This window comes from Phyllobates terribilis, unplaced genomic scaffold, assembly GCF_046119375.1.
Source record: "Phyllobates terribilis strain yellow unplaced genomic scaffold, ASM4611937v1 Scaffold_3__8_contigs__length_932513732, whole genome shotgun sequence".
Lineage (NCBI taxonomy): Eukaryota > Metazoa > Chordata > Amphibia > Anura > Dendrobatidae > Phyllobates > Phyllobates terribilis.
In genome coordinates this window covers 367494865-367522362 of record NW_027362763.1, presented here as the reverse complement: position 1 = coordinate 367522362, position 27498 = coordinate 367494865, and the positions used below count along the sequence as shown (strand labels likewise).

Below are 27498 nucleotides of genomic sequence, written 5' to 3'. Positions count from 1 at the left end.
CTGCTTGTTTCCTGTCCTTAGCCGTGGTTTCCTTGCAGCTATTTTACCATGAAGGCCTGCTGCACAAAGTCTCCTCTTAACAGTTGTTGAAGAGATATGTCTGCTGCTAGAACTCTGTGTGGCATTGACCTGGTCTCTAATCTGAGCTGCTGTTAACCTGCGATTTCTGAGGCTGGTGACTCAGATAAACTTATCCTCAGAAGCAGAGGTGACTCTTGGTCTTCCTTTCCTGGGGCGCTCCTCATGTGAGCCAGTTTCTTTGTAGCGCTTGATGGTTTTTGCAACTGCACTTGGGGACACTTTCAAAGTTTGCCCAATTTTTCGCGCTGACAGACCTTCATTTCTTAAAGTAATGATGGCCACTCATTTTTCTTTACTTAGCTGCTTTTTTCTTGCCATAATACAAATTCTAACAGTCTATTCAGTAGGACTATCAGCTGTGTATCCACTAGGCTTCTGCACAACACAACTGATGGTCCCAACCCCACTTATTTGGCAAGAAACTTATTAAACCTGACAGGGCACACCTGTGAAGTGAAAACCATTTCCGGTGACTACCTCTTGAACCTCATCAAGAGAATGCCAAGAGTGTGCAAAGCAGTCATCAAAGCAAAAGGTGGCTACTTTGAAGAACCTAGAATATAAGACATATTTTCAGTTGTTTCACACTTTTTTGTTAAGTATATAATTCCACATGTGTTAATTCATAGTTTTGATGCCTTCAGTGTGAATGTACAATTTTCATAGTCATGAAAATACAGAAAAATCTTTAAATGAGAAGGTGTGTCCAAACTTTTGGTCTGTACTGTATATATACATATAGCATCCTTAACTCTGCTATCCAAATAATCCACCTCTCCTATCTCTACTTCTCTGCCTCTCCATTCTGCAAATCTCTTCATTGGCTCCCAATTTCCCAATGGATACAGTTTAAACTAATAATTCTAACTTATAGTCCATCATCTGTCTCCTCATTATGTCTCTAAATTAATCTCCCAATATCTTCGCCAAATGAAACCTGTGCTTCTTACATGACCTCCTTCTCTCCTCCACACTAATACATTCCTCACCAAATCACCTTCAAGACTTCTCCAGAGCATACCCCATCCTCTGGAATTCTGTGAACCAACATATTCGATTGTCTCCCACATTCTGAACCTTCAAACAGAACTTGAAAACTCATCTCTTCAAGAAAACTTACAGCCATGACTCCGCTGTCACTTCACCACCACCGGAGCTGCTGTAACCACTCAACTTACTGTCTCCTTTCCATCACCCCGTAGACTGTAAGCCTGTGATGGCATGGTCTTTTCCCCTCTGTACCAGTTATTTTGTTCATTGTAATTTTGCATTTGTTTTCGTATGTAAACCTATTTCACATGTACAGCACCTGGTGCTCTAAAAATAAATAATAATATAGTTACCCAGGTGCTGTAATTATGCACTCTCGGCTTGACTGACATCTTCTTCACTGGTCTCCCATCATTTTTTCAGTCCAGGGGCTTTTGTGCAGACTTACAATATACTATACTGTAACTGTGACTGGGCACAGTGAAGAACAGATCAATATGGTGAATGGATGTGTTTTCTGATCCTGAAAATAGTCTGGGGGAGGGGGAAATGCTCCACTAAACTAGTACTGCTAACTAGCATATCCTGAGCAGCAAAAAAAGTGTTTTTGACACTCAGAACACCAAAGTTTTCTTACACCAGAAACACCAACTTAAGGATAGGACTCTGTATGATACTGTATTAGTACAAACTTGGAGGCTCATAGGGAACATGTGAGGTTCAATTTAAGGTTTAAGGGTTACCCTTCCACTTAGGTAATTACTCAAAGATAAAATGTCAACTTCTGGGTACAGATATTTTGCTAAGTTTCTAAAGGGAATTGGTAGTGGTCAAATTTTACAATGATACTATATTTTATTTTCTTATTTTTGCACTAGTATATTTGAATACAAAAAATTATAATGTATTTAATTGTTTACTCGCTCACATAGCATTATCATATTCCGTAGCACTTTACACAAATCCTCATTGCTGTCCTCATTGGGGCTTACAATCTAAATTCCCTACCAGTATGTCTTTGGTGTGCGGGAGGAAACCAGAGACCCCGGAGGAAATCCATGCAAACATGGGGAGAACATATAAACTTCTTGCAGATTTTGACCTTGGTATAATTTGAACACAGGACCCCTGTGATGCAAAGCTACAGTGCTAACCACTGAGCCACCGTGCTTCCACATTTTTGCATTATAATGCAGTGCAGGTGAAATCAGATGGAACAACCTCGAATGAGGAAAGGTAACCACTCTAATAGGACATGGGGATAAGCAGAAGTTGGTGGCATGTCTTTGTGTATGATTGATTATATGATTAGAATTTATTATGAGATCAAATCTAGCAGCAGCAATTGCTTTGTATAAAGAAACTATATGAGCATCTTAGTGCACAGTAGTCAAGGTTATGATGCTTGTATTATAGATGATCTTCTGTAGCTCCTCAGGGCTTCTCTAGCTGGGACCATTTAAACAATCCTGCACATAAATGTTCAACATTCATCATTGTTATAAGGAAAGATTTCTGCTGTTACAATACCACTGTTCTGTAAAAATCCTCTAATATAGTCCTAAACAATATTTCTTAAATTTATTATACTAAGACTACACTTGCCATTGCATGATGATACCTGGGCTTTACCACTAATAGTCAAATGCCATGACAAAATTAAAAGAAATAATTGCATTTACCCTGTCTTATGAAATCACAAAAACATTGAAATAAGCACTAAATGAGTCACGTTGTTTACTTTAGTGGAGACATTACAGGCTGCAGTGCTTGGAGGAATGAAAAAGCCTCAATGGTATGCAATTAAGGTTTTTATTCACACCAACACCTTTCAGCACCAGACTGGCACATTTTTCAATGTAAAAGATGCCAGTCTGGTGCCGAAATGCATTGGTCTGAATAAAAACCTTAATTGTATACCATCTGGACTTCTTCATTCCCACAAGAGCTGCCCAAGTACTGTAATATCTTCACTAAAGTGAGTTGCTGTCTGGACAAATTTCTTCCCCAGCCACAGCGCTACAGCCGCGGATTCTAAGACTCTTATAGGTGTTGTGGCATTACACAACCCCCTAGGTGAGAACTACCATCACTTTCACTCTCTCTTATTTCTCTTGCCATATTGCTCTATTGTGCACTTTTGTCCCAACCAGACCCGAGCAATTATGTTATTTAGTCAAACATTGCTTTTCGCCCATTAAACTCTTCTGTAAACCAGGTCCCAAACAACTTTGGGGTACCTCAGTGGTGAGACTTTCTTCAAAATTTAAAATATTATTTGCAGGACTTAAATATTATTCATTATAAAATATATTAATAGCATTAATTTTATTAACCATATATGGCTTTTTTATTACAGCCAAATATACACCTATCAGCTATGACAATAAAGTCACGTGCATAATATTGTTAAACACATGGCTATATAGAACTTTACTTAGCAACTGGTGATACACTGTATAATAATAGTTTTTCTATTGGATCAGACTAGATAACTAGCCTTTGCTCCCCCATGCATGTGACGCGCCCTGGGCCTATGTGATGTAGCGTTGCGCACGCAGGGACTACCCGTAGCCGGATCTGATAGGGGTAGTAGTCTCGTGGCGGTGACCCGGTCCGTGCCCAGGGAGTCAGACTAAGTGGTGGTATATTAGCAGTAGATGTAGGACAACTACGCCACCCGTTGAATGCAGCTATGGAGCTGCCGCTGCAGGGCAGACCGCTGAGGCCGGTGGAAGGATGGTGCAGCGTGGATGGTATAACCCCCAATGGGAGGGGTATGGCCTCAGGGCAGCCGACGTGGATGATGGGGGTAGCAGGAATCACTCAAAGACGATGCGGTGTAGTTCAGGGTCTTTACTGGTGACAAAGATAGACCCTCCCGGAGTACTGGCTAGCGGTCGGGGCCTGGTCAGTCCTTGAGCTGATGGGATCCCCCTTGGCCAGGCGGAGTTGTAGGCCTCCCCAACTAATTGTACTCTTCTGGCTACCTTGCTAGAGGCGGGTAAAGGTAGCCCACGTCCCTGAGTGTACCGTGTGGTGCTCACCCGTATGGCCGGTGATTCGGGGCCTTCTAGTAGCTTCCGCTCCACGACGGCGGTGCTGGTCCCACTCTTGTGACCGAGCCTTCGGGTTTCTGGGCCAGAGAACCTGAAATCCCCTGCCGGTCGGTTTCTGCTGCTGGGTAGGAGTTAGTCCCCACAGCCTCGGACTCCGGGTCCGGTAAGAAATCTTCAATCAGGGCGAGCTCTACAGCTTCCAGCCCTGACCTCCTCTTAGCGCGACTCCCACAGAGCTCCTGATCTTTCTTTCCTATTACTGCTTCTCTTCTTCTCTCTACTCTTCTGACTAACCCTGCCTCAGCCCCAGGTTTATATAGGGGAAGTCCTTCCCCTCCCAGGACTGGGCAGGAGGTGTGGCATGCATAGGATTCCTGACCAAGAGACCTCCCACCTGCTCTCAGACATAAAATTGCTGTTACTGTGGAAACCAGACCCCTGGGGTGCCACATTCCCCCCTAGTGAAATTTAGTACTCCGGGACTAAACATATTTTTAGAAAAACATAACCAATACAAACAGAAACGGTACAATAATAAAAAAAAACATATTAGAATGGTCACGGCGTGTCCACAACCGGGTGCAGTTTTTTAAGAAAAGCAAGGTGTCCATTTCACCAAAACAGGGAGACGTAACCAGGTAGGGGTCTGTCCTGTCCCGAGTCCTTAACAGTCTTTAGTCCATTCCTAAGTTACGCTCCAACCAATTGTACAAGGATTCCCGGTAAATCCACCAAGGACTCCTAAAAATAACTAGAAACACATAATTATTTACAAGTAACAGACAGATGACCACAAATAAAACAATTTAAACACTTCAAATTCTCCAACGTGCGGGTAACTGGCCTTTAGTGGCCCTAGTGGACCTACGGAGCTGACTGTCTGGCCCTGAACTACAGGGTGTAGGAGCTGTCAAGGGTAAACTGGGCAGCTGTCTACAGGCTCTTTGGCTCACTAGGGGTATGGCAGGCTCACTATAAGCAGAGGGTTGATCCTCCTGATCTGCTTGTGTGGAGTCTTCTGCCTCCTGGACCGGCTGTTCTTCCAGCTCTACTGGTTGCTCCGTGAGTACTTGGGATGCTGGTTGGAGGAACGTGAGGACGGGTACCACAACTGCACCATTGACTTGAGTCCAGGACCGAGGGAAGTCTCCGAGCACAGTACTAACCACATCTTCCCTTTCCTCTACGGGTCGAGGGTCTTCTTGTTCCTCTTCAGGATTCCGTAGCTGTTCGGGACACCTCTTCAGGTGATCCCGGGATACAATGGTTGTGGTTTCCCCTCCGTCTTTACTGATGGTACAGACCTTCGGGTTGTCGTGGCTTGAGGGCAGTACGATGTACGGGTCCTTCTCCCACTGGTCGTCCAACTTGTGGAGCCGTCTTTTCCTCTTCAAGACCTGCTCTCCGGGTACCAAGGGAACAGCGGGAGCATACTGGTTGTAAGTTTTCTCTTGTCTTTCCCTAGCTAGACAGAGACTTCGCTTCACGCTCTCCTGTACTTTCCGGTACTGCTGCTGCCTCTCTGTGTCCCAGTCTGCTTCCGGTGAAGTGTCCTCGGGTGTCAGGACTCCCATCTCCAGGTCAACAGGTAGCTTACCGGGTCTTGCCCTCATTAGGTAAGCCGGGGTACAGTTGGTGGAACCTACAGGGATGTAGTTGTATAGGTCCACCAGGTCGGGCAGCTTCTCAGGCCACAGACTGCGTTCTTCCAGGGGCAATGTTTTTAGAAGATCTATCACCACCTGGTTCATTTTCTCACAAAGTCCATTAGTTTGCGGATGATAGGGTGTCGTCCTGGTCTTCCGGCAGCCATACAGAGTACAGAACTCTTGGAAGACCTCCGCTTCAAAGGCAGGTCCCTGGTCCGTCAGCACCTGCTCTGGGTAGCCGTGTGGACGGCAGAAGTGCTGCTGGAAGGCTCTAGCTGCTGTTTGAGCCGTTAAGTCCTTGACGGGGACGACAACCAAGAACCGGGAGTAGTGATCCACAATGGTTAATGCGTAGACGTAGCCACTTCTGCTTGGGGTCAGTTTTACATGATCCAAGGCGACCAGTTCCAACGGCTGCCGGGTGACGATGGACTGAAGGGGGGTCTTCTGGCTGGCACGGTCCTTCCTTCTTAGGTTGCATGGGCCACAGTCTCTGCACCACCTCTCGATGGTTCCTCTCATGCCTACCCAATGGAACCGCCCGCGCAGCAGGAACTCCAGCTTCTTCCATCCGAAGTGCCCAGCCCCGTCGTGGTATGCCTCCATCACCATAGCTGCGTCCCTTCTTGGCACCACTACTTGCCAGATCAGTTCATGCGTCCGGGAGTTAACCATTCTGCGGCACAACTTCCCCTTGTAAAGGAACAGTCGACTCTTCTCTGCCCACAGTTGCTTGGCCTCCTCCGGAGCGTCTGGGTCAAGGCGAGCTTCTGGCTGAGTCAGCATCTCCTTCACCAGCCAGACGGCAGGGTCACTGTCTTGCGTTTCCGCCCAGTTGTAGTGAGGTAAGGGGTTGAACGTAGCGGCTTGCTTACCCCTTACACGGTGGGAATACTGGATAGTCCCATGACGGTGGAACGCAGGGAGTTCGACCTCTTCCAAGTCTTCTGAATCCTCACCCTCGTCCGGTAGGTTTGGCATCCTGGACAGGGCGTCCGCGTTGGTATTGGAGCGTCCTGCCCGGTATTTGATTGTAAACTCATAGTTGGACAAGCGGGCCATCCATCTCTGCTCTAGGGCACCGAGTCTTGCAGTGTCCAGGTGTGTCAACGGGTTGTTATCCGTGTACACGGTGAACCGGGAAGAAGCGAGGTAGTGCTTAAAGCGTTCGGTGACTGCCCACACCACTGCCAGGAACTCTAGCTTAAATGAGCTGTAATTCTCAGGGTTTCTTTCGGTGGGTCGCAGTTTTCGGCTGGCATAAGCAATTACCCGTTCTTTCCCCTGCTGGATCTGGGACAGTACGGCTCCTAGCCCGATGTTACTGGCGTCGGTGTAGAGGATAAAGGGCTGGCTATAATCAGGGTACGCCAGGATTTCATCCCCCCGTGAAGGCCATCTTCAGCTGACGGAAGGACTCTTCTTCCAGCTTCTCCCATCTGAAGGGTGGCTTCTGGTTCTTGGCTTTCCTGGACTGGCCTATCAGGAGGTCCTGCATAGGGGCTGCCTTTTTGGTGAAACCGGGAATGAACCTTCGGTAGTAGCCTACCAACCCGAGGAACTGCCTCACTTCCTTTACGCTGGAGGGGCTTGGCCATTCCTTAATTGCGGTGATCTTATCAGGGTCGGGAGCCACTCCGTCCGCACTCACCACGTGTCCCAGGTACTGCACCTTTGGCTTCAGGAGGTGACACTTGGAGGGTTTCACCTTTAGGCCGTAGCTTGCCAGAGCTTCGAACACTTCCGCCAGGTGTTTCAGGTGGTCCTCATAAGTCTTGGAATATACGATGACATCGTCCAGGTACAACAAAACCGTCTCAAAGTTTCGGTGTCCCAGACAGCATTCCATCAATCGTTGGAAGGTTCCTGGTGCGTTACATAGCCCGAACGGCATGCAGGTAAACTCACTAAGTCCCATCGGGGTGGTGAATGCAGTTTTCTCCCGGTCCGCCTCTGCTACAGGAACCTGCCAGTACCCGCTAGTGAGATCCAAGGTAGAGAAGAAGTTAGCAGATTTTAAAGCAGCCAAAGACTCCTCTATCCTTGGTAAGGGGTACGCATCCTTGTGTGTGATACGGTTGATTTTCCGGTAATCTACACACATTCTCATGGTGTTGTCTTTCTTTTTGACCAAGACTAGTGGAGCTGCCCAGGGGCTACAGCTATCTCTGATTACCCCAGCCTCCTTCATGTCTCTAAGCATCCCCTTGGCGTGTTGGTAGTGTGCAGGGGGTACGGGTCGATACCTCTCTTTTATGGGAGGATGGTCTCCCGTGGGGATGTGGTGTTCTACCCCCTTGACTCGCCCGAAGTCTAACGGGTGTTTACTAAACACTCTCTCATACTCTTGAACCACCCGATAGACTCCCTGTTTCTGGTGTGAGGGAGTGGAGTCAGTACCCAAATGTAGTTGCTGACACCAATCCTCCATTTGTTGTTTAGAGCCGTTACCTTCCTCCGGAGAAGATGGAGGCAAGGGTTCTACGGACTGTATGGAATTCTGATTGATAGCATACAATTTGGCTAGCGTGGCATACCGGGGCAGGTACACTTCCCTCTTCCCGATATTTATTATGCGAACGGGCACTCTCCCATGGCGTACATTGACCACCCCCCGTGCTGTCAAAATGGTGGGCCTACTGTCTGAGTAAACTGGTTCTACCATTGCCTGGTAATCTCTACCCCTCAGACCAATAGCCGCCCGGCACCAAATCATCATTTCACTTTTTGGGGGCATGGCAATAGGAAAAGGGTCACACATTCTCACGCTACCAATCTCACCGCCGGCGAGTTCCACCTGTTGCCGTCGCATCAGTGCCCGGATCTCTTTTTGGAGCACTCGCTGCTGGCCGGAGCTGGCGTTCTTGGCAACCTGCTGTAAAATAAAAATCACCTCTGCAAGACAATTTTCAATTACATTAGTTCCTAGAGTTATCTTAGGGTGACTCTCGCGCTTGTCAATGTCCACAATGATCAGTCCCTGGGCTGCCAGCTCGACTCTACCGATTTTAATGGTCACCTCTTTAAATCCGATCTGTGGCACGGGCTGACCATTGCTGGCGATGATACTCAAGTCGTCGTCAGGGTAGCGGGTTATATCCGAGTCATTCCAGTACTGCTTGAAGAGCACGTACGGGATGGTGGTGACCTGTGACCCAGTGTCCAGTAGGGCACTCATAGGAATGCCATCCAGTACCACAGGCAAGACTGGACGTCCTCCCACATATTTGTCACGCCAGTTTGATGGGCCTGATGATCTTTTTCCTAGGGGTTGGCCCTCTACCCTAGGTTGTGCCAGTTTAAAGGACAGTACCTTGCCATATGTCCGGGTTGATTGCAGCGGCGGCAGATAGGTTGTCCGTCCTCGTTGTATCGGTCGCTGGGTCTTCCTCTGGCCGGTGGGGTCCTCCTTGGTCGGCGCCACGGGATGTCCTCCGGTCCGGATGCCAGCTGGATCTTCCCTGGAGTAGAAACCTGTAAAGACTGCACAGTTCGGGTTAGCGCAGCAACGCTTTTAGCTAGCTCTTGGACCTGATGGTGCAGGTCGGGAGCCGGGTCATTGTTCAAAGCCTGCGCATCAGCTCCCACAGGCCCTGCCGACAAGGGCGCCGCCTCCTGGTGGTAAGTGGTAGTGGGGCGTCTGTGGGTCACAACGCCACCTGGTGCCGGTTCTCGGAGCACCTGGATGGCTCTGTCCTTGAACTGTGCAAATCCCAGATGAGGGTTCTGTAAGGCCATTGCCCGCAACTGGGTTCGGTGGGCATTGCAATATAAACCCTCTATAAATTGTTCAGTCAACAGCCTTTCCTCGTCTCCCACGCCGTCAGGGTCAGTCTGCTTAATGGCTCTCAGGGCCTCTTGTAGGTTTAATGCATAGTTCCTTATACTCTCTTGTGCTCGCTGCTTGCACCCGTAGAATCTAAGCTTGATCTCGGCTGAGGTGCGGGTATCAAAGGTGTCCTTCAGACGGGTTAGTATCCCTGTGACAGTCCTCCCCCCAGGTGGCCAGGACTTTACCTCCCTTTGGGCTGCCCCAGTTAATTGGGCCACCAGGATGCTCACTTTTTGCTCTTCTGTGAGGGGGTACACCTGGAAGAGGCTATCCAGCTTTTCTCTAAAGTCATGCAGAGTATGTGACTCCCCTGAGTACTGGGGTAGCCAGGCCGCTCCCGGGATATAGGGCATGGTGAAAGGCATTACTGCAGCAGCGGTGGCGCTGGCGGGGGTTGAGGCAGTGAAGCTCTCCTCCGTATCCGACATCTTCCTCCCCCCTAGTGGACCGTGGCCTACCTTGCGATGATCCTCTTCCGTAGGCCGCGGCTCCGCAGTGGATCGTCAGGGTTGAGGACCTTCCGTCGCGCTCCTGTGACGTCAGCGTCTGCTGGGCTCCTTCCAGGACCTTACGCGACGTCTGGACGTGAGGCGGAGCTTCAGTTCTCGCGCGCTTTCGGAGTCCACGTCCCTCTTCTTCCCGCGCGGCGTCTTCAAGATGGCGTCCAACGGCGGGAAAACTCCACGGATGGCGGGAAGAAGGCAAAAGATGGCGCCGGATGGCGGGAATCTTCACGGATGGCGGGAAGAAGGCTGAAGATGGTGCCGGATGGCGGGAATCTTCACCACTGGTAAGTTTGAACAGTCTTTTTCAGGCACGCAGTACCCGGTGGTTGCGGGCACGAAATCCTGCCGACTACGCCAAAAGTTGACGCGCCCTGGGCCTATGTGATGTAGCGTTGCGCATGCAGGGACTACCCGGAGCCGGATCTGATAGGGGTAGTAGTCTCGTGGCGGTGACCCGGTCCGTGCCCAGGGAGTCAGACTAAGTGGCGGTATATTAGCAGTAGATGTAGGACGACTACGCCACCCGTTGAATGCAGCTATGGAGCTGCCGCTGCAGGGCAGACCGCTGAGGCCGATGGAAGGATGGTGCAGCGTGGATGGTATAACCCCCAACGGGAGGGGTATGGCCTCAGGGCAGCCGACGTGGATGATGGGGGTAGCAGGAATCACTCAGAGATGATGCGGTGTAGTTCAGGGTCTTTACTGGTGACAAAGATAGACCCTCCCGGAGTACTGGCTAGCGGTCGGGGCCTGGTCAGTCCTTGAGCTGATGGGATCCCCCTTGGCCAGGCGGAGTTGTAGGCCTCCCCAACTAATTGTACTCTTCTGGCTACCTTGCTAGAGGCGGGTAAAGGTAGCCCACGTCCCTGAGTGTACCGTGTGGTGCTCACCCGTATGGCCGGTGACTCGGGGCCTTCTAGTAGCTTCCGCTCCACGACGGCGGTGCTGGTCCCACTCTTGTGACCGAGCCTTCGGGTTTCTGGGCCAGAGAACCTGAAATCCCCTGCCGGTCGGTTTCTGCTGCTGGGTAGGAGTTAGTCCCCACAGCCTCGGACTCCGGGTCCGGTAAGAAATCTTCAATCAGGGCGAGCTCTACAGCTTCCAGCCCTGACCTCCTCTTAGCGCGACTCCCACAGAGCTCCTGATCTTTCTTTCCTATTACTGCTTCTCTTCTTCTCTCTACTCTTCTGACTAACCCTGCCTCAGCCCCAGGTTTATATAGGGGAAGTCCTTCCCCTCCCAGGACTGGGCAGGAGGTGTGGCATGCATAGGATTCCTGACCAAGAGACCTCCCACCTGCTCTCAGACATAACATTGCTGTTACTGTGGAAACCAGACCCCTGGGGTGCCACACATGAATGAGCTTTGGGTGTCCATGCCTACAATATGCGGCAGGTGCTAACCAGTAAATAATGGAATAATGGAAAACCCTGCAAGGCCTGTTATTTTAAGAATAATTTGACCCAGTCACTGGCAATCGGAAGTGGAGTCTTTTCAAGTGGCCGAATTAGAATCATAATTTGAGGGTTAAACTTGGACTTGCACCCCCCACACAAACACACACGTTAGCATGTTGCTCATAGCTCAGTGAAAACATTCTTTGTAAAGACAACCAGGAACCATAGAGTTCAAGCTAATTTCTGGTGGTTTCTCACCTTCCTGCTCCATTATACACATAAAGGCCATGGCCCCACTATCAGTATTTGGTCAGTATTTGGTCAGCATTTTTTCTCAGGAGTGGGAGTCAAAACCAGGTGAGGAAAAATTAGAGAAAAGGTATATTAGAAACAAGTCACCAACTCTGCATTTATCACCCACTCCTGGTTTTGGCTCCCACTCCTGAGAAAAAATACTGACCAAATACTGACCAAATACTGATAGTGGGGCCGAGGTCAAAAGGAGAGACTTGTCAATCAAAGAGAGCATGTCATTCATGGGGCCAGTGGTTTGAGAAGCATGACTCTCATGCTAGGTTCCCTTTAAACATTGGAATTTAAATATGGAAACTGGGAATCGTTTTGGTCAAATTAATAGTGTAATTTGGTGTGGTTCCATGGGGGCTTACGATTGAACCCCTGCAAAACGGAATCGGGCGTATGTGCTGACAGGGCCATTAACTGTAATAATGCAGACGAAGTTACGCTGTGCTCTATTTTACATCATTTTTCACCCTGTGGGCGCATACTCTCGAATCATGTTTTTAGGGTGTACAGAAGTAAGCCCTGACTGAGCCACTGAACGCAGGGTAAAACAGTATGTGAATACAGACAGGTTAAATAGTGTTGGATATATTATATTATGACATACTATATTATCTTATACTATGTTTTTTACCTGATTATACTTTAAATAATTGAAATACACTTAAAAAAAAGCAGTTGCAAATAGGTAGCTTGAACAATTAAATGACTATTTATTTGTTGATCTCTATTTTGTTTCTCATATTGGATTTGCTAATCTTAAGAAAATGTTGGAATTATACATACAGTATATGCATTTTGCTTTTACTGAATTATTATACCCATCTATCTCATCAAGAATAATAACAACTAGTTACAAAAGTTTATAGTGAAGCATCACTCCAGCGTTTCTTTTTAGTTTTCTTGCTTGAGCGGGGCCACTAATCTAAGTTCCCTGCAACTAGTATAATAGTTACCAACTGACATCTTCATATTTTATCGGCGCCACTGAACTTGATAGTCTGTGACTTGCAGCATCTCTCTAGAATTTGCTTTGCGAGCCGGAAGTCACAACTCAATATAAGTCTGTGAGAGCCAGAACGAGACTCTAATACACATACATTGAGAGCCTGTGACCTCCGGTCTGCCAGAAGTAGCAATCCCAAGATGGCTGATCAGAACTGGTGCGGCACTGGGAAGACCTAAAGACAGTGGGCGGTGAGTATTATACTAGGGTCAAGGTACTTACATTATTGGCACCACCCCTGTGCTAAAATTAAAAAGAATGCTGAAGTGGGGCTTTAAGCCATTGAACTTTGGGCTAATAAGGACATCAGTGACACTGACATATACTGACATATAGCTAATATGATCAATACAAAATTCCATATATATATATAATTGGTATTGTAATACAGATTGCATTTTGCATTACCGCAATGACTGGTATGACAAATGTAAGCCTTCAAACTTTTCTGTGCTATTTAAAATCATTGTACTTGGTTTAATCCCACTTGTCACTTCTGTGCAACTATGTTGATTTTAGTTCCATCTTTCTGACAGCGGTATCCTGTGGAAATCCTGGAACTCCAGCCAATGGCATGATAATTTTCAGTGATGGGATACTTTTCTCCAGTTCTGTCATCTATGCCTGCTGGGAAGGTTACAAAACATCAGGGTTAACTACTCGACATTGTACTGCCAATGGAACCTGGACTGGAAGTGCTCCAGATTGCTCAGGTCAATAACCAAATGACTGTCACAACAGATTAGAAGTGTCAGATGTTTTTTTTCTATTTATGCAAGGAATGACTATTGATTTTACTTCTCTCTTTCTGCAGTCAGATTAGTTCCTTAAAACTTATTTCAACATTTGAAAAAGACAGAAAGCATCTCTATCTATCTATCTATCTATCTATCTATCTATCTATCTATCTATCTTTCTTTCTTCATCTATCTATCTGTCTATCACAATTTTAGGGTAAAATATTTATTTTTGCTATTTATTTTTTACTTTTGAATCTATTCTTTCTTACTAAATCCCCACCACAGACAGAATATTGACCTTTAAGTTGATGCAGATTTGTTGTGTAGTATCCACAAGTAAGGGTATGTGCACACGTTGAATATTTTCTGTGAAATTTCTTCACCATTTCTGCATCTCTTGGCAGGAAAATGCAGCCTAAAAACATTGCGTATTTGCCGCGATTTTGCAGCGTTTTTGCCGCTTTTTTCAGTGCATTCAATGGGTGAAAAAAAGCAGGCAAAAATGCACAGAGAATTGACATGCTTTAGATTATTTTCTGCACCAAATCTGAAAGTCAAAAATACTCAAAGTGTGCATAACACTTCAGGTTTCTCATTCACTTTGGTGGCATCAGGTTTTGCTTCAGGTTTTGCTAGTAAATCTGCACTAAATCTGCAATGTGTGCACACAGCCTAAAGCTCCAAACAGAGTTTACTGATTTACAATGCTAAACTGGATGTTTATTATATTTCCTAATAAAATAGAACACGTTCAATAGCAATAAGAACCAACAGATCATTAGTTTATACTGTACATGTACCAGTTGCTACAACATGTAATTAAATTAGCATTTTCTGTTTTCATATTAGTGATTTCATGTGAAGATCCAGGTTCCATTGCTAATGGTATTCAACTTGGAAAAGATTTCACATTTAACAAAACAGTCACCTATCACTGCAACCCCGGGTATTTGAGAGATCCACCCTCTGCGGGTCCAATGAAGTGTGGAAAAGATGGCACCTGGAACCAGACAAAACATACATGCAAAGGTCTGTAAATCATAAGAGCGGGTTTCTATGTAATATGTGAATATGTTAGCTATTATATTATTATCATAAAGGCAATATTTATTATGACATAGTTTGATATGTTTTGGTAGCTGATAATTTACACCTTTAATAGAAACTTATTAATCAATATTTGTAAAAGGTCAGTGGCTACTATAATTCACAGTCTATACTAAAGGATAACCATAAGAACATGGCAGTCATTTGGAAAAAAAATTTCTATTGAACAAAAATAGTCCATTAAAAAGTGAATATGGTAAATGTTTCTATATCCATGCATATTATTTACATTTACTAAAATAACAATGTATTTTAACTCCTTTACGACATTTGACATATATTTACATCAAAGGTCAGGTCCCTTACTATGATGTCAGCTCATTTGCCAAGCCCACATCATTCACCACACATGATGACTGCCTGAAGCTGTTAACCATTTAAATCCTGCTGTCAATCACTGACAATGGGATTTAACAGGAACCGGCTGGAAGCGTGTGATTCATCTCGCCCATTGGTGCCCCTGTTCTGTGATCATGGGGCACCGATGGGTTGTCATGATAGCCAGGGGTCTGCTGATGACCCCCGTTCCTGTCTTTATGATCCACCTGTGAACGCTCGGGGCCGGCGTTCATAGGAGATTGTCGTTTTTGCTATACATAGCAGTGCTGATGCACTACTATGTATAGCACAAGCGATCAGATGATCACAGATCCAAGTCTCCCAAGAGCACTATTAAACACAGTAAAAAGTGAGAAAAAAACATATTCTAAAATATAAAAAAAAAAAACCCAGAAAACTTCAAATCACCCATCTTTTGCCCCTTTAAAATAAAACAATTAAAAATATATACATATTTGGTATTGCTGTGTTCAGAAATGTCCGATCTATTAAAATCTAAAATAAATTAATCCTATCGGGTAGCAATGTAACGAGAAAAAAAATCGAAAGGTCAGAATGATTTTTTTTAGCCACAACAACATTGCAATAAAAAGCAAAACATTGCATCTGCTCCAAAATGGTATCAATAAAAATTTAAACTCAGGGCGCAAAAAATAAATAAGCCCTAACATAGCCCCAAATCATGAAAAATGAAAACGCTACAGGTCTCGGAAAATGATGACATAAAGGATTTTTTTTTAATAACAAATTTCCGGATTTTTTTTCACCACTTAAATAAAAATAAAATACATGTTTGGTTACTGCAGACTCGTACTAACCTGGAGAATCATATTGCCTAGACAATTTTACCATATAGTAAACTTGGTAAATCAAAAAAAAAAAAAAAAACAATTGTGGAATTGCACTTTTTTTGCAATTTCAACTCACTTGGAAATTTTTTCCCGCTTTCCAGTGCATCACATGATAAAATGAATGGTGTCATTCAAAAGTACAACTCATCTCTCATACGTCTCTAGAGGTGGAAAAATAAAAAGTTATGCAGTCTTGGAATAAGGAGAAGAAAAAACAAAAGCGCAAAAATGAAAAATCGCAAGGTCATGAAGGGGTTAAGATTTTCTGTAGAGGATTAAGACAATACTATTTAGAAGTGTTCTTAAGTTGCTAGAGTTGACCAAAAATATTCAATGGTCTGTAGCTGCCTAACCAGACCTCCTCCTATCAGCCAGTATCACTAGTATCACGTCTGATTACTAGATATAGCGGATATCATGTGTGCATCATCAAAAGAGGGGATGCTGGAAAATGGAAGGAGGATTGTAGAGATCTGCCCTGGCAGCCACAGACTACAGACATGTCTACTTGACCAGGGTGCTTCAAATCTTCTTACTCAACTCTATAACCTGCGCATAGAAAGCCCTCCTTTTTCCATCTAATCCAACAACTGGGAAAATACGAAGGTTTCTATGGAAATATGTAGTTCACTGCTGCTATAGATAGTAAATTGATAAGTGGCATTGGTGAAGTTTTTTTGAGAACTAGAACAAATACTCAACTGCTTTTCTTGTCTCCAAAACCAGCAATACATTGTGGGCAACCACCACATGTACCATATGGCAAGCTGGAGGGCTCTGACTTCAGCTGGGGTTCCAGTGTGAGTTACACATGTGTGGAGGGTTACCAACTATCTAGTCCTACTGTTCTTTCGTGTGAAGGAAGGGGAAGTTGGAGAGGAGAAATCCCTCAGTGTTTGCGTAAGTCAAGAACTTTTTCAATTAAAAGATACTTTCTTATTAGTATTTCAATATATGGCTCAATGAGGGACATGACTAAGCAATTAATCAAAACATTTAATCATACAGTCAGAATAATGTAGATATGTAGAAAGGTTGGAGCGGTTGGTCAGTCAGTTCAACAGACATCACTGATAATTATCATTAACTTGTAGTTAATTTTTCAGTTCACTGTTACTTTTTAAAAGCCTTACCCTATAAAAACCATTGTGTTTTACTAGATTTATTACTATTTCTTGAGACTAGAGCATTACATATAGACAACATTACAATTGCAAAAGAAAATATATACCATGCTAAAAAGAATTAATGGAACACTAACGGTAAGGCCATAAAATGCAGTTTTGATGCAATTATAGACGAACATGCATAGATAAGCATGACAGTATGTTTTGTCTTTTATATTGATTGTCAGGGTACAGCCAGGGGATCACGCAGATATCCCAATGCTGCCACCAATTTGACAGGAACCAGCTAAGGGATCAAGCAGATGTGCCCAAGCTGCACCCATTTTGTCACAAACCAGCACTCAGCTGCCTCCAATCGTCCAAACAATTACGCAATTGAATGACCAGTGATGGACGAGAACATGGCTGCTTTCACAGCTAGGCAGATTATTGTGCACTTCCCAGTGAACTTATAGTATATACACATCCGATTCCAATGCATGGAATATATATATATCGTATTTTTCGGACTAAAAGACGCACCGGACCATAAGACACACCTAGGTTTTAGAGGAGGAAAATAGAAAAAAAAATTAAGCAAAAAATGTGGTCACAATGCACTGTTAAGGGGGAGTGGGTCTGCTGCTGACACTTTTATAGGGGTAATGTCACCCAAGTCTGATAATATCCCCCATCCTGGTAGATATGCTCCCCCCTTCCTATTATACATAGCCCCAATCCCCATCATGGTATGCATGGTACCCCTCCATCCTGATATGTATGACACCCCTCATCCTTATCATGGTATGCATGGCACCCCTCATCCTTATCCTAGTATGCAAGACACAGTAATCCCCATCCTGGTATGCATGCACCCCTAATCCCTATGCTGGTATGTATGGCACGATATTGCTCATCCTTATCCTGGTATGCATGGCACCCCTCATCCTTATCCTAGTATGCATGGCACCCCTCATTCCAATCCTGGTATGCATGGCACCCCTCATCCTTATCCTAGTATGCAAGACACAGCATTCCCCATCCTGGTATGCATGGCACCCCTAATCCCTATCCTGGTATGTATGGCACGATATTGCTCATCCTTATCCCGGTATGCATGGCACCCCTCATCCTTATCCTAGTATGCATGGCACCCCTCATTCCAATCCTGGTATGCATGGCACCCCTCATCCTTATCCTAGTATGCAAGACACAGCAATCCCCATCCTGGTATGCATGGCACCCCTAATCCCTATCCTGATATGTATGGCACCATATTGCTCATCCTTATCCTGGTATGCATGGCACCCCTCATCCTTATCCTAGTATGCATGGCACCCCTCATCCCGATCCTGGTATGCAAGGCACCCCTCATCTTTATCCTGATATGCATGGCCCCCTCATCCTTATACTGATATGTATGATCCCCCTCATCCTTATACTGGTATGTATGATCCCCCTCATCCTGGTATGTATTGCCCCCTCATCCTTATCCTGGTATGTATGGCCCCCTCATCCTTATCCTGGTATGTATGGCCCCCTCATCCTTATCCTGGTATGTATGGCCCCCTCATCCTTATTCTGGTATGTATGATCCACCTCATCCTTATCCTGGTATGTATGGCCCCCTCATCCTTATCCTGGTATGTATGGCCCCCTCATCCTTATCCTAGTATGCATGGTCCCCCTAATCCCCATCACGCTGCACATAAAAAATAAACACTCCTACTCACCTCTCTTCTCTCTCCTCCAGTGCTGCATCCTGTCTGCCTGCGCTGATCTCTCCATGTGAGCCGTGCATGGCATCACTGCCATGCATGGCTTACAAGGAGAGATCAGCTGCCGGAAGTCACTGCTCCCCTCGCCGGGACTGTGTGAGCGGGAGACTGTTACCTCATGCTCCTTAATAGCCGACACACAGTGTAGTCGCAGTGCGGCTCCTGCTGCTGCTGGGCAATCGCGTGTGCCCGCTATTAAAGGGCATGAATATTCACCCCATCCCCACACCCATGTGTTCTCATTGGCAGTAAGCCATAATCATCAACATTAACAGAAAGAAACACTTGAAATAGATCACTCTGTTTGAAATGACTCTCTAGAATATATGAGTTTCACTTTTTGCATTGAAGAACTGAAGTAAATTAACTTTTTGATGATACATACATGCATTCACATATTCACTTCTTAAAAGGGTAATGGAACCTTTTAAAAAATTTGTGAATAAATTGAATCACGGCAAATTATAGAGCCCTTGTATGCACTCTGGACACTGTCTGGCTCTTCACGAGATAGCAGGTGGTGTTCTTGGGGATCTTCTCCCAGAAATAGTTCAGTACATCAGTGAGCTCGTGGACTATCTGTGGAGCTACTTGATGGTCTCTGATTCACTCTTTCAAAATGTCTCAGAGGTTCACAATTGCGATATAGGTCTGAGTAACATAAGGCCCAGTCAATGCCATCAATGCCTTTGTTATTCAGAAACTGCCTCCCCTCTTTGGTCAAAGAGCAGATATCCTGAAAGTTCAGAATCTCTTAATTTTGGGGTCCGGAGCCACATACCATTAACTAGCACCCATCTGAGCTTACCAAGAGGAGGTATGTGGGAGTGACGTTTATCAAATAAATACAGGTTCTGAATTTTAATCATTATTTAATACTTGGAGATACAGCTTGCTTTAGGACTGTACCATTTTCCAATCAGAGTACTCCCCTCTGTAAGATCTGCGCCATTTCCATTACATCAGGTCTAGTAATTTTTTTGTAGTAGTATATAGTGTATTGTTTTGTCCCCTTTTGTAATATCTTTTGTATATTTTTATAAACACTGCTTACTTTTCGGATTAAATATATAAAATTTAATAGCTTTGGTCCTCTTGCTTTATAAACTGCACCCCTGAAACCTCGTGAAGCCACATATTACAAGAAAGTGGCGTCCAATCAGCCTGCATAAACGACTGGTGGTGGCAGCCAACATTTCTTGGGTTATTGCGGAGCTTAACGATAACTGTACGAAAGTATATATTGTAAGGCAGCGCTAGACATCATAATGGGGGATACTCGCTTCGCTGCGACAATCAATGCACACGTGCAATGTCTTTACGTTTTTCTCACAATGCTGCAGTTTATTACTTCATAAGCCACAGTTCACCGGGTCCAACTCCGTGGCACGCCGACACACATATCTACAATGTTCATGAGCCAAGTGGCACACAGGCCCACTTGCTCCAGGTTACAGCCTACGGCAAGGTAATAAATTATCAATGTCCATATCAACGTCCATGTAACAAAGTGTATTACCTTTGCCGGGTTTAGTTGCTGCAGTCCATTTAATCCGCCACCACTGTGGCTTTGTGGCTTCCCAGGTAGGGGTCTCCAGCCGTCGTTCCCTCAAAGGCCACTGACATCCACACAGAATCCAGGCTTTGCCTTTCAGAACTCTTCACCAAGTCTCTGCCTTCCAAGGCCACTAGCATCCACACAGGATCCAGTCTCAACCTTTCAGGTACCAGGCTTCACTCCAAAGCCGCTGCCTTCCAAGGCCACTAGCATCCACACAGGATCCAGTTTTGACCTTTCAGGCTGCCAGGCTTCACTGTATCACGGTGTCCCACACACACGGGGAACAGGCCTCACGCCCAACACACCGAACACACCTGTCTCCCATCAAGCAGGGTTTATATATGCATCCCGTGCACACACACACATACTGACAGGACCTTGCTGATGTCACAGTCATGTGATCAGACAGACATTCTGTGCATGCAGGACCTGTGCTATGTCACAGTCATGTGACCAGTCACCTGAGGGGAAAAGGTACATTGTCAGGTAAAACACATCCTGGACCATTACCGTAATGCCAGCAAGTCGCTGCATTACAATATATATATATATATATTGTATATATATACTGTATTTTTCGGACTATAAGACGCACCTTTTTCCTCAAAAATTTTGGAGGAAAAGTGGGGGGGTGTCTTATAGTCCGAATGTTGCTGGGGGGTATAGATATATACTCTGTGGGGGGAATGGTTGCGGCTGAGGAGCAGGGTACAGGAGGCAGCAGCTGCCTTCTGCAGCCTACACTGTCCCCGCTGCTAAAGAAAATGAATATTCACTGCTCCCCACGCCCATAGGCACTCTGTTTGTAATGACTCTATATAATATATGAGTTTCACTTTTTGTATTGAAGAACTGAAATAAATTAACTTTTGGATGATATTCTAATTTAGTTAGAAGCACTTGTATATATGCGCTCTCCACTCCATCTGGTTATTAACAAGGTTATAAATGAAGGTGTTACTAAGTGTAAGAGAGCAATAAGCTCGATCTATCTAATAAACATTCAGATATTACTGAAGTTATTCTGTCTGTTTTCACATGTAGTCTAGATTTATGCAATACTTTTGCTGCAGTTTTATTGCTCTAATCTACTATTAATATAATATTATTGTCTAATACAATTCTACTATTATTTTCTTCATTTCAGCTGTGTTTTGTGGAGATCCAGGTGCTCCAGCTGAGGGAAGACTTATTGGTAGAAGTTTTATATATAAAGCAGAAGTTTCATATCAATGTCGACCACCCTTTCTTTTAGTTGGGTCATCTAGAAGAATTTGCCAGAATGATGGGACATGGAGTGGTATTCCACCAACTTGCATTGGTACGTACAGTCTCTACTAAAGGTAATCTGTCAGTAGGTTTTGCTATGTAATCTGAGGACAGCATGAGGTAGGAGTTAAAACACAGAATTCAAGAATGTATCATTTATCAAGCTGTGTGCTGTTGTTTATTTGAAGTGAAGGTTTTATCACTAGGAGATTATCACTGCCTGGTCTGATGTGTATGGAACCACTAGCCTGACTTTGCCCCCTCCTGTGATAAGCAACTCACTGTCAATAGACTATGTACATACAGAGGAAGAGCGAAAAAACAATGATCAATAGTCCAGAATAATTAAAAAATATCAAAATTTATTAAACAAATATATACAGGGTACAATTATAAGAAATCAATTTTGAATAATGAATACCTTATACAGACACCAACATGTGCAGGGGCTCCAGAACACATGCACCCAGGTGCATTGATTCCTTATAATTGTGCATTCATCAAATATGTACATGTACCTTTGACTTGGATAAGTGTAGAGTTACTATACCATGTGTTATTGTGACCACTGATTGAATATGATATACTTACCATATATGACACTGCTCCTTCCCTGCTCACCTCTCACATGTGTGTATCCCTGTTTCCTCCTGCCCTGTATATATTTGTTTAATACATTTAGCTTCTTTTTGATGATTCTGGACTATTGATCATCATTTTTTCGCTCTTCCACATTATTTCCATAACGATTTGTCCCTTATTGTCCTACCATATGGCAGCATGATGTATATGCTCTAATCTAGTCTACTTTTGCACACTATTGCCTAGCATGCTATTTTCCATGAGTAATTTGTATGTACATACAGAGCCTGGTGTGGGCGGGGTTAGCTTCCACAGCTCTGCTGCATTGCTAAATCGAAAAAACTCTTCTGAGTCACAACGGCTGCACCCAGTAAACTAAGTGATACATCGTTGTATTCAGGGTCTCTTTGCTTACATCATGCTGCTTTCAGATGAGGTAGCAGAAACCGGGTGACAGATTCCCTCTAAAAGAATACAAGTACTGTATGTTTTGACCATTTTCACATCCTACTTAAATACAGACATTGTTTTTCTGCAGAGATTAAATCAATGCAATGAAAACCTTGATTCAAATAGTTTTTTTATTGTTTAATAATATACAGTATAACTTAAAAATTGAAAACAATCTCTGGGGAAATTTCAAAACTGCATAACTGTTAGGCAAAGTAATCTACTGGTGAATGAATACTGACAAATATAAAATTAGATAACTATCTAAAATTATAATCTGTTAATTCAACTTAGAAGGGGACATTTTGTGATTTACACAAGAATTCTGGAGGAAAAAGTCAATAATTTTGGTGCTTATCTGTTTGGAGTACAAAAAATTCTACTTTTTCAATTTGACAACTTAGCAGTCTGGCAATTTTATATTAGAGCACAAATCAGCCTATCGCTTCTGTCAATTTGCTCTACAGTGACAAAGTTAAGTAAAGACATTTAAAAGGCCTGTACCCCTTAATAAATTAGTCCCATTTTACCGCAGTCATTTTGTTTAGACTAGATAGAAAACACTTGTCTGGAAGGAAAGCTATGTAGGAATTTTACCTAAAACTAATGGTATGGTTGTATAAGCGCTGTTATCCATACTAGTAGAGGAATCCGATGTTGAAATGATATACAAATTAGCTGCAAGTGCATAAGAGCATGTCAAAGCACTTCCAGCTCTCTGGTCCTCATTAATAATTCCATGATGGATCACTACCGCCTGTGCTTGATTGACAGGTCAGTGCAGAGCTTTCTGTACTGATGTAGCACTGATGTAGCTTATGCAAGATCTCAGGGAGAGGGGGCACATGACAGAGGTGGAACTGATCTGTAAATGCAATAGCCTGGCACCCAACGTAGAATAAAGACTGAAGGTCGAAGATCTAGAAGTGCGTTGACACCGCCCACTACACTTGCCAGTAATTTGCTTATAACTTCAATGCCAGATTTCTTACAAATAGAAGAGTGCATTTCTACAAAAAGTATGAATTTAATCAGTATATAGACACCTATGAAGACTTACTTACAGATCAAAATTCAACCTGACAGGTTCCCTTTAAGAAAATGTCCCTTATAGTGCAAACAAATTGGTGGATATAGGATAATTCAATTCAGGCCTAGCATTTTTTATCTTAAACTAATTACTCATCTGATCGACAAGATGATGAGCTTTCTAGGGATCTTTGTTTTTTAAGAATACCACTCCATGAAAAAAAAACATTTTCTAAGAAAATTTGTGTGGCTAGCTATTACAAAGAAATTTGACTAGATATAGTGAAGGCTATGTTTATTGTACTTTATGCGCCTTATATACCTATATATTTGTCACACTCTATAGGGAATAGAGAGATTGTCACACTTTTTAAGGATAATGAAAGTTAAATACACATGCAGGCAAGCGACAAACATCATAAAAGACTGACATATGGAGTAAGGTCAAAATCTTCTGCGAGGAAAAGTGAAAACTTCTTTCTGTTTTTATGATGTCATAAAAGTGCATTTCACATAATTATAATTTCTTTATCACAATCCTGTTCTTATTTTTTTGCTTCTCATGTTTATTACATATAGGTTGAAGTGTTAAATATTTCTTTGAAATCAAAGATATTTTATATTTCAAGGCAACAGTCTGATTTCCATATTTTGGATAAAACATTTTTTTTCAAGTGATTTTATAGGTTTTTATCACTCTATATACTTTGGAATCTTAAAGGGGTTGTCCACTACTTTATATTCACCCCCCATGTATCCCCCCGGGGCCCCTAAGACTTCTTGTAAATACCTTCTGTTGTTTATAATGCCTGTGAGTGGTGCTATCACTGGCCACTCACAGGCATCACATGACCCCCAGCTCCAGCCGGCTCTGACATCCACTGATGTCATGACAAGTGCTGGCAGCAGACGGGGGTCACAATCTTCCAGGTTCCACGATGGATGACAGGCTGTGGGCAGGGTTACCCCCCGCATCACACCCGGCATCCACCGCGCGCTCTGCCTCTCCCCATTCATTGGGAAAGAGTGCGGTGGATGCTGAGTGTGACGTGGGGGTGACCCCGCCCACAACACAGCAGCCACCGCGTGGACCCCAGCGCTAAGTCACGCCTCACTTGTCGTGACGTCAGCGCGGAGTCACATGATGCCTGTGAGCGGCCATCGATAGCTCCGCTCACAGGCATTATCAGCAATAGAATGTATTTACAAGAAGTCTTAGGGGCCCTAGGGGGATACAATTGGGGGGGTAATAAAGTACTGGACATCTTCTTTAACTTGCTTAAAGGGAATCTGTTGATAAGATCAACACCCCCAAACCAGCATGTATGGGTATGCAGGTCTTTGAAATGTAGCTCCATTGAAACATTTGTGTTTTCTATTTCTTGCTGCATTCCTGAGAAATTCGCCATTTATTTTATATGCAAATGAAGCATTCAGTATTTTCCAGGTGATGCTTTCCCAGCTTCTGCCTCCTGAGAATGTTTCTTCACCCAGAACCAGCTTCTTTAGCTTGATTGATAGCTCACCATTTGTGTGACATCAGACACCAGGTAAGGAAATCAGACAGAGAACTATCAATCAAGCAGAGGTACACAGGGGAGAAACAACTTTAGGAGCGAGAGAATCTGGAAGTGCTTTGTCACACCCAAAGCACATAAAATCGTATTTGCATATGAATGAAAACCCTAATTTCTCGGGAATACAGCAATAGATAGAACATATCAAAGTGTCAATGGATTTAGATTTCAAAGACCTGCATGCCCATGTATGCGATTTGGGGGGATCGATCTTACTGACAGAATCCCGTTAATAATTTTTTGAAATGTTGTTTTAACTTGTCTGTCAGTTTTTTTCATTTTCATTTTGATAGAATGCCTTGAACTGCAGCAAATAAACTAAAATGACAGACTGTTTCTATAGAAACCTAGTCTTATATTCAGTTTTGCACGCATTTCAGATCCTGCTCATAACTCCTGCAGAGACCCTGGTACACCGCATTATGGCATGCAGAACAGTTCCAAGGCTTATGAGGTAATGAATACATTTAATAAGCACTGTTTAAGTGTTGGAAAGTTTAGATAATTAAGGATGGATTTTCTGCTAATGCTCAGATCTTTAAAGTTAGATTATAAATGTGATTTTTTAGGATAAAAAAAAGTTATGAAAGTAAAATGATGTCTGTATGTTATTGTGAAACAGGCCAAGCAAAATGTCTCCAATTAACGCTGGATGTATCATTCGCAGTCATGAAATCCAACATTTGTGCAAAATATTTTCAGTATGATATTTTTTATACAGTTTATTTTTAATCTGTAAAAAAATTTGGCAAAAATATTAAACCTAACCCTTCATAAATGAGGAAAGTGATTTAATATCACATATCTGTGAATGGAAAAAGTACCTTAAACTTTGCTTTCAGTATCTGGTGTGACCCCCATTGTGCAGCAATCTAGCGTTTTTGGTAATTGTTGATCAGTCCTGAACATCGACAGGAATTTTGCCTTTTTCTCTCTACAAAATGGCTTCAGTTATAATGTTGGTGGGATGTTGATGGGTTCTCTTCCATGAACTGCTCACTATAGGTTCTTCCATAACATTTATGTAGGATTTAGTTCAGAACTTTGACGTAACATTACAAAATTTTTACTGAATTTCTCATTAAGCACTCTTTTATGGAAAGACATCTGCTCTAGGTCATTATCTTGCTGTATGACCCACATTCTCTTCAGATTCATGGACAGATGTCCTGACATTTTCCTTTAGAAATTGATGGTTTAATTCAGGATTCAATGTCCGTCAATCAATGAGGATAAGCTGACATGGCCCAGATGCAGAAAAACTGGTTGAAACCATGATACTAGCACCACCTTGTTTCACAGATGGTATGCTGTTTTTATGCTGTACTGCATAACTTTTAAAGTCCTGTGGCCGGGCTTCAAAGAAGACCGGGATTTTTACTATGTGCAGCGATGCTGTGGCTCCGCTGAATATAACGCAAGTGAACAAATGATCCTCTAAGGGGACTAACAAGTACAGTGAAAAATAAAAAAAAGTTTTAAAAAATATGAAAAAAATTAAAAAAACATAAAGTTCAAATCAACCCCTTTTTCACCTATTTAAAAAATGTAAAAAAAATGTAAAAATAAAAACATATGTGGCATCGCCAAGTTCAAGATCTGTTGGATTTGTGGTGGGATCACCCAGTAAACCAGCTCCATACACCCGCTTCCAACTTGCGTTGTACATGTATGGCGAATGCTGTGAAGAGGTTAAACGATTAACATTACATGTGGAGAAAGAAAAACATTGCAATACCGCATAAAAGCCATAAACCGTCACTCAGCTCCATCGACTGAAAAATAAAATGTTACAGGTCTTAGAAAATGGTGACACAACCCCCAAAAAATTGGTGGGAAAATTTCAGATTTTTTTCACCACTAAAATAATAAAAAAAAATAGACATTTTGGTATCGCCATAATCATACTGATAAAAAAAGTACCATTGCAAAGTCATTTTTACAGCAAAGCATACAACGCAAAAACAATTTCCCAGGAAAAAATGTCAGAATTGTTTTTTTTTCACAATTTCTTCTTACTTGGAATTTTTTTCACGTTTTCCAGCACACTATGTGATAAAATGAATGGTGCTGTTTAAAAGTACAACTGATCCAGCAAAAAACAAGCCCTCATATGTCTATGTGAACAGAAAAATAAAAGCTCTATTTTGGTCTCATCCATCCACAAAATATTGTTCCAAAAGCCTCTAATTTACTCAAGGCAATATTTAGCAAACTGCTGACAGGCAGAAATGTGTTGCACATAATTGTTGTTTAGTGTCCTTCTAATGTCAGACTCATATACAT

General features: G+C 43.5%; 1 protein-coding gene across 2 annotated transcripts in view; it reads left to right on the top strand.

Moving 5' to 3' along the window:
• Positions 1-27498, top strand: part of CSMD1 (CUB and Sushi multiple domains 1) — a 2980041-nt gene that overhangs the window by 2810255 nt on the left and 142288 nt on the right. For both annotated transcript variants that reach the window (XM_073675393.1, XM_073675394.1), the window contains exons 58-62: positions 13360-13536; positions 14413-14592; positions 16587-16760; positions 21453-21626; positions 25593-25666. In XM_073675393.1, the coding sequence (XP_073531494.1) occupies positions 13360-13536; positions 14413-14592; positions 16587-16760; positions 21453-21626; positions 25593-25666 (779 nt within the window). The remainder of the gene's footprint in view (positions 1-13359; positions 13537-14412; positions 14593-16586; positions 16761-21452; positions 21627-25592; positions 25667-27498) is intronic.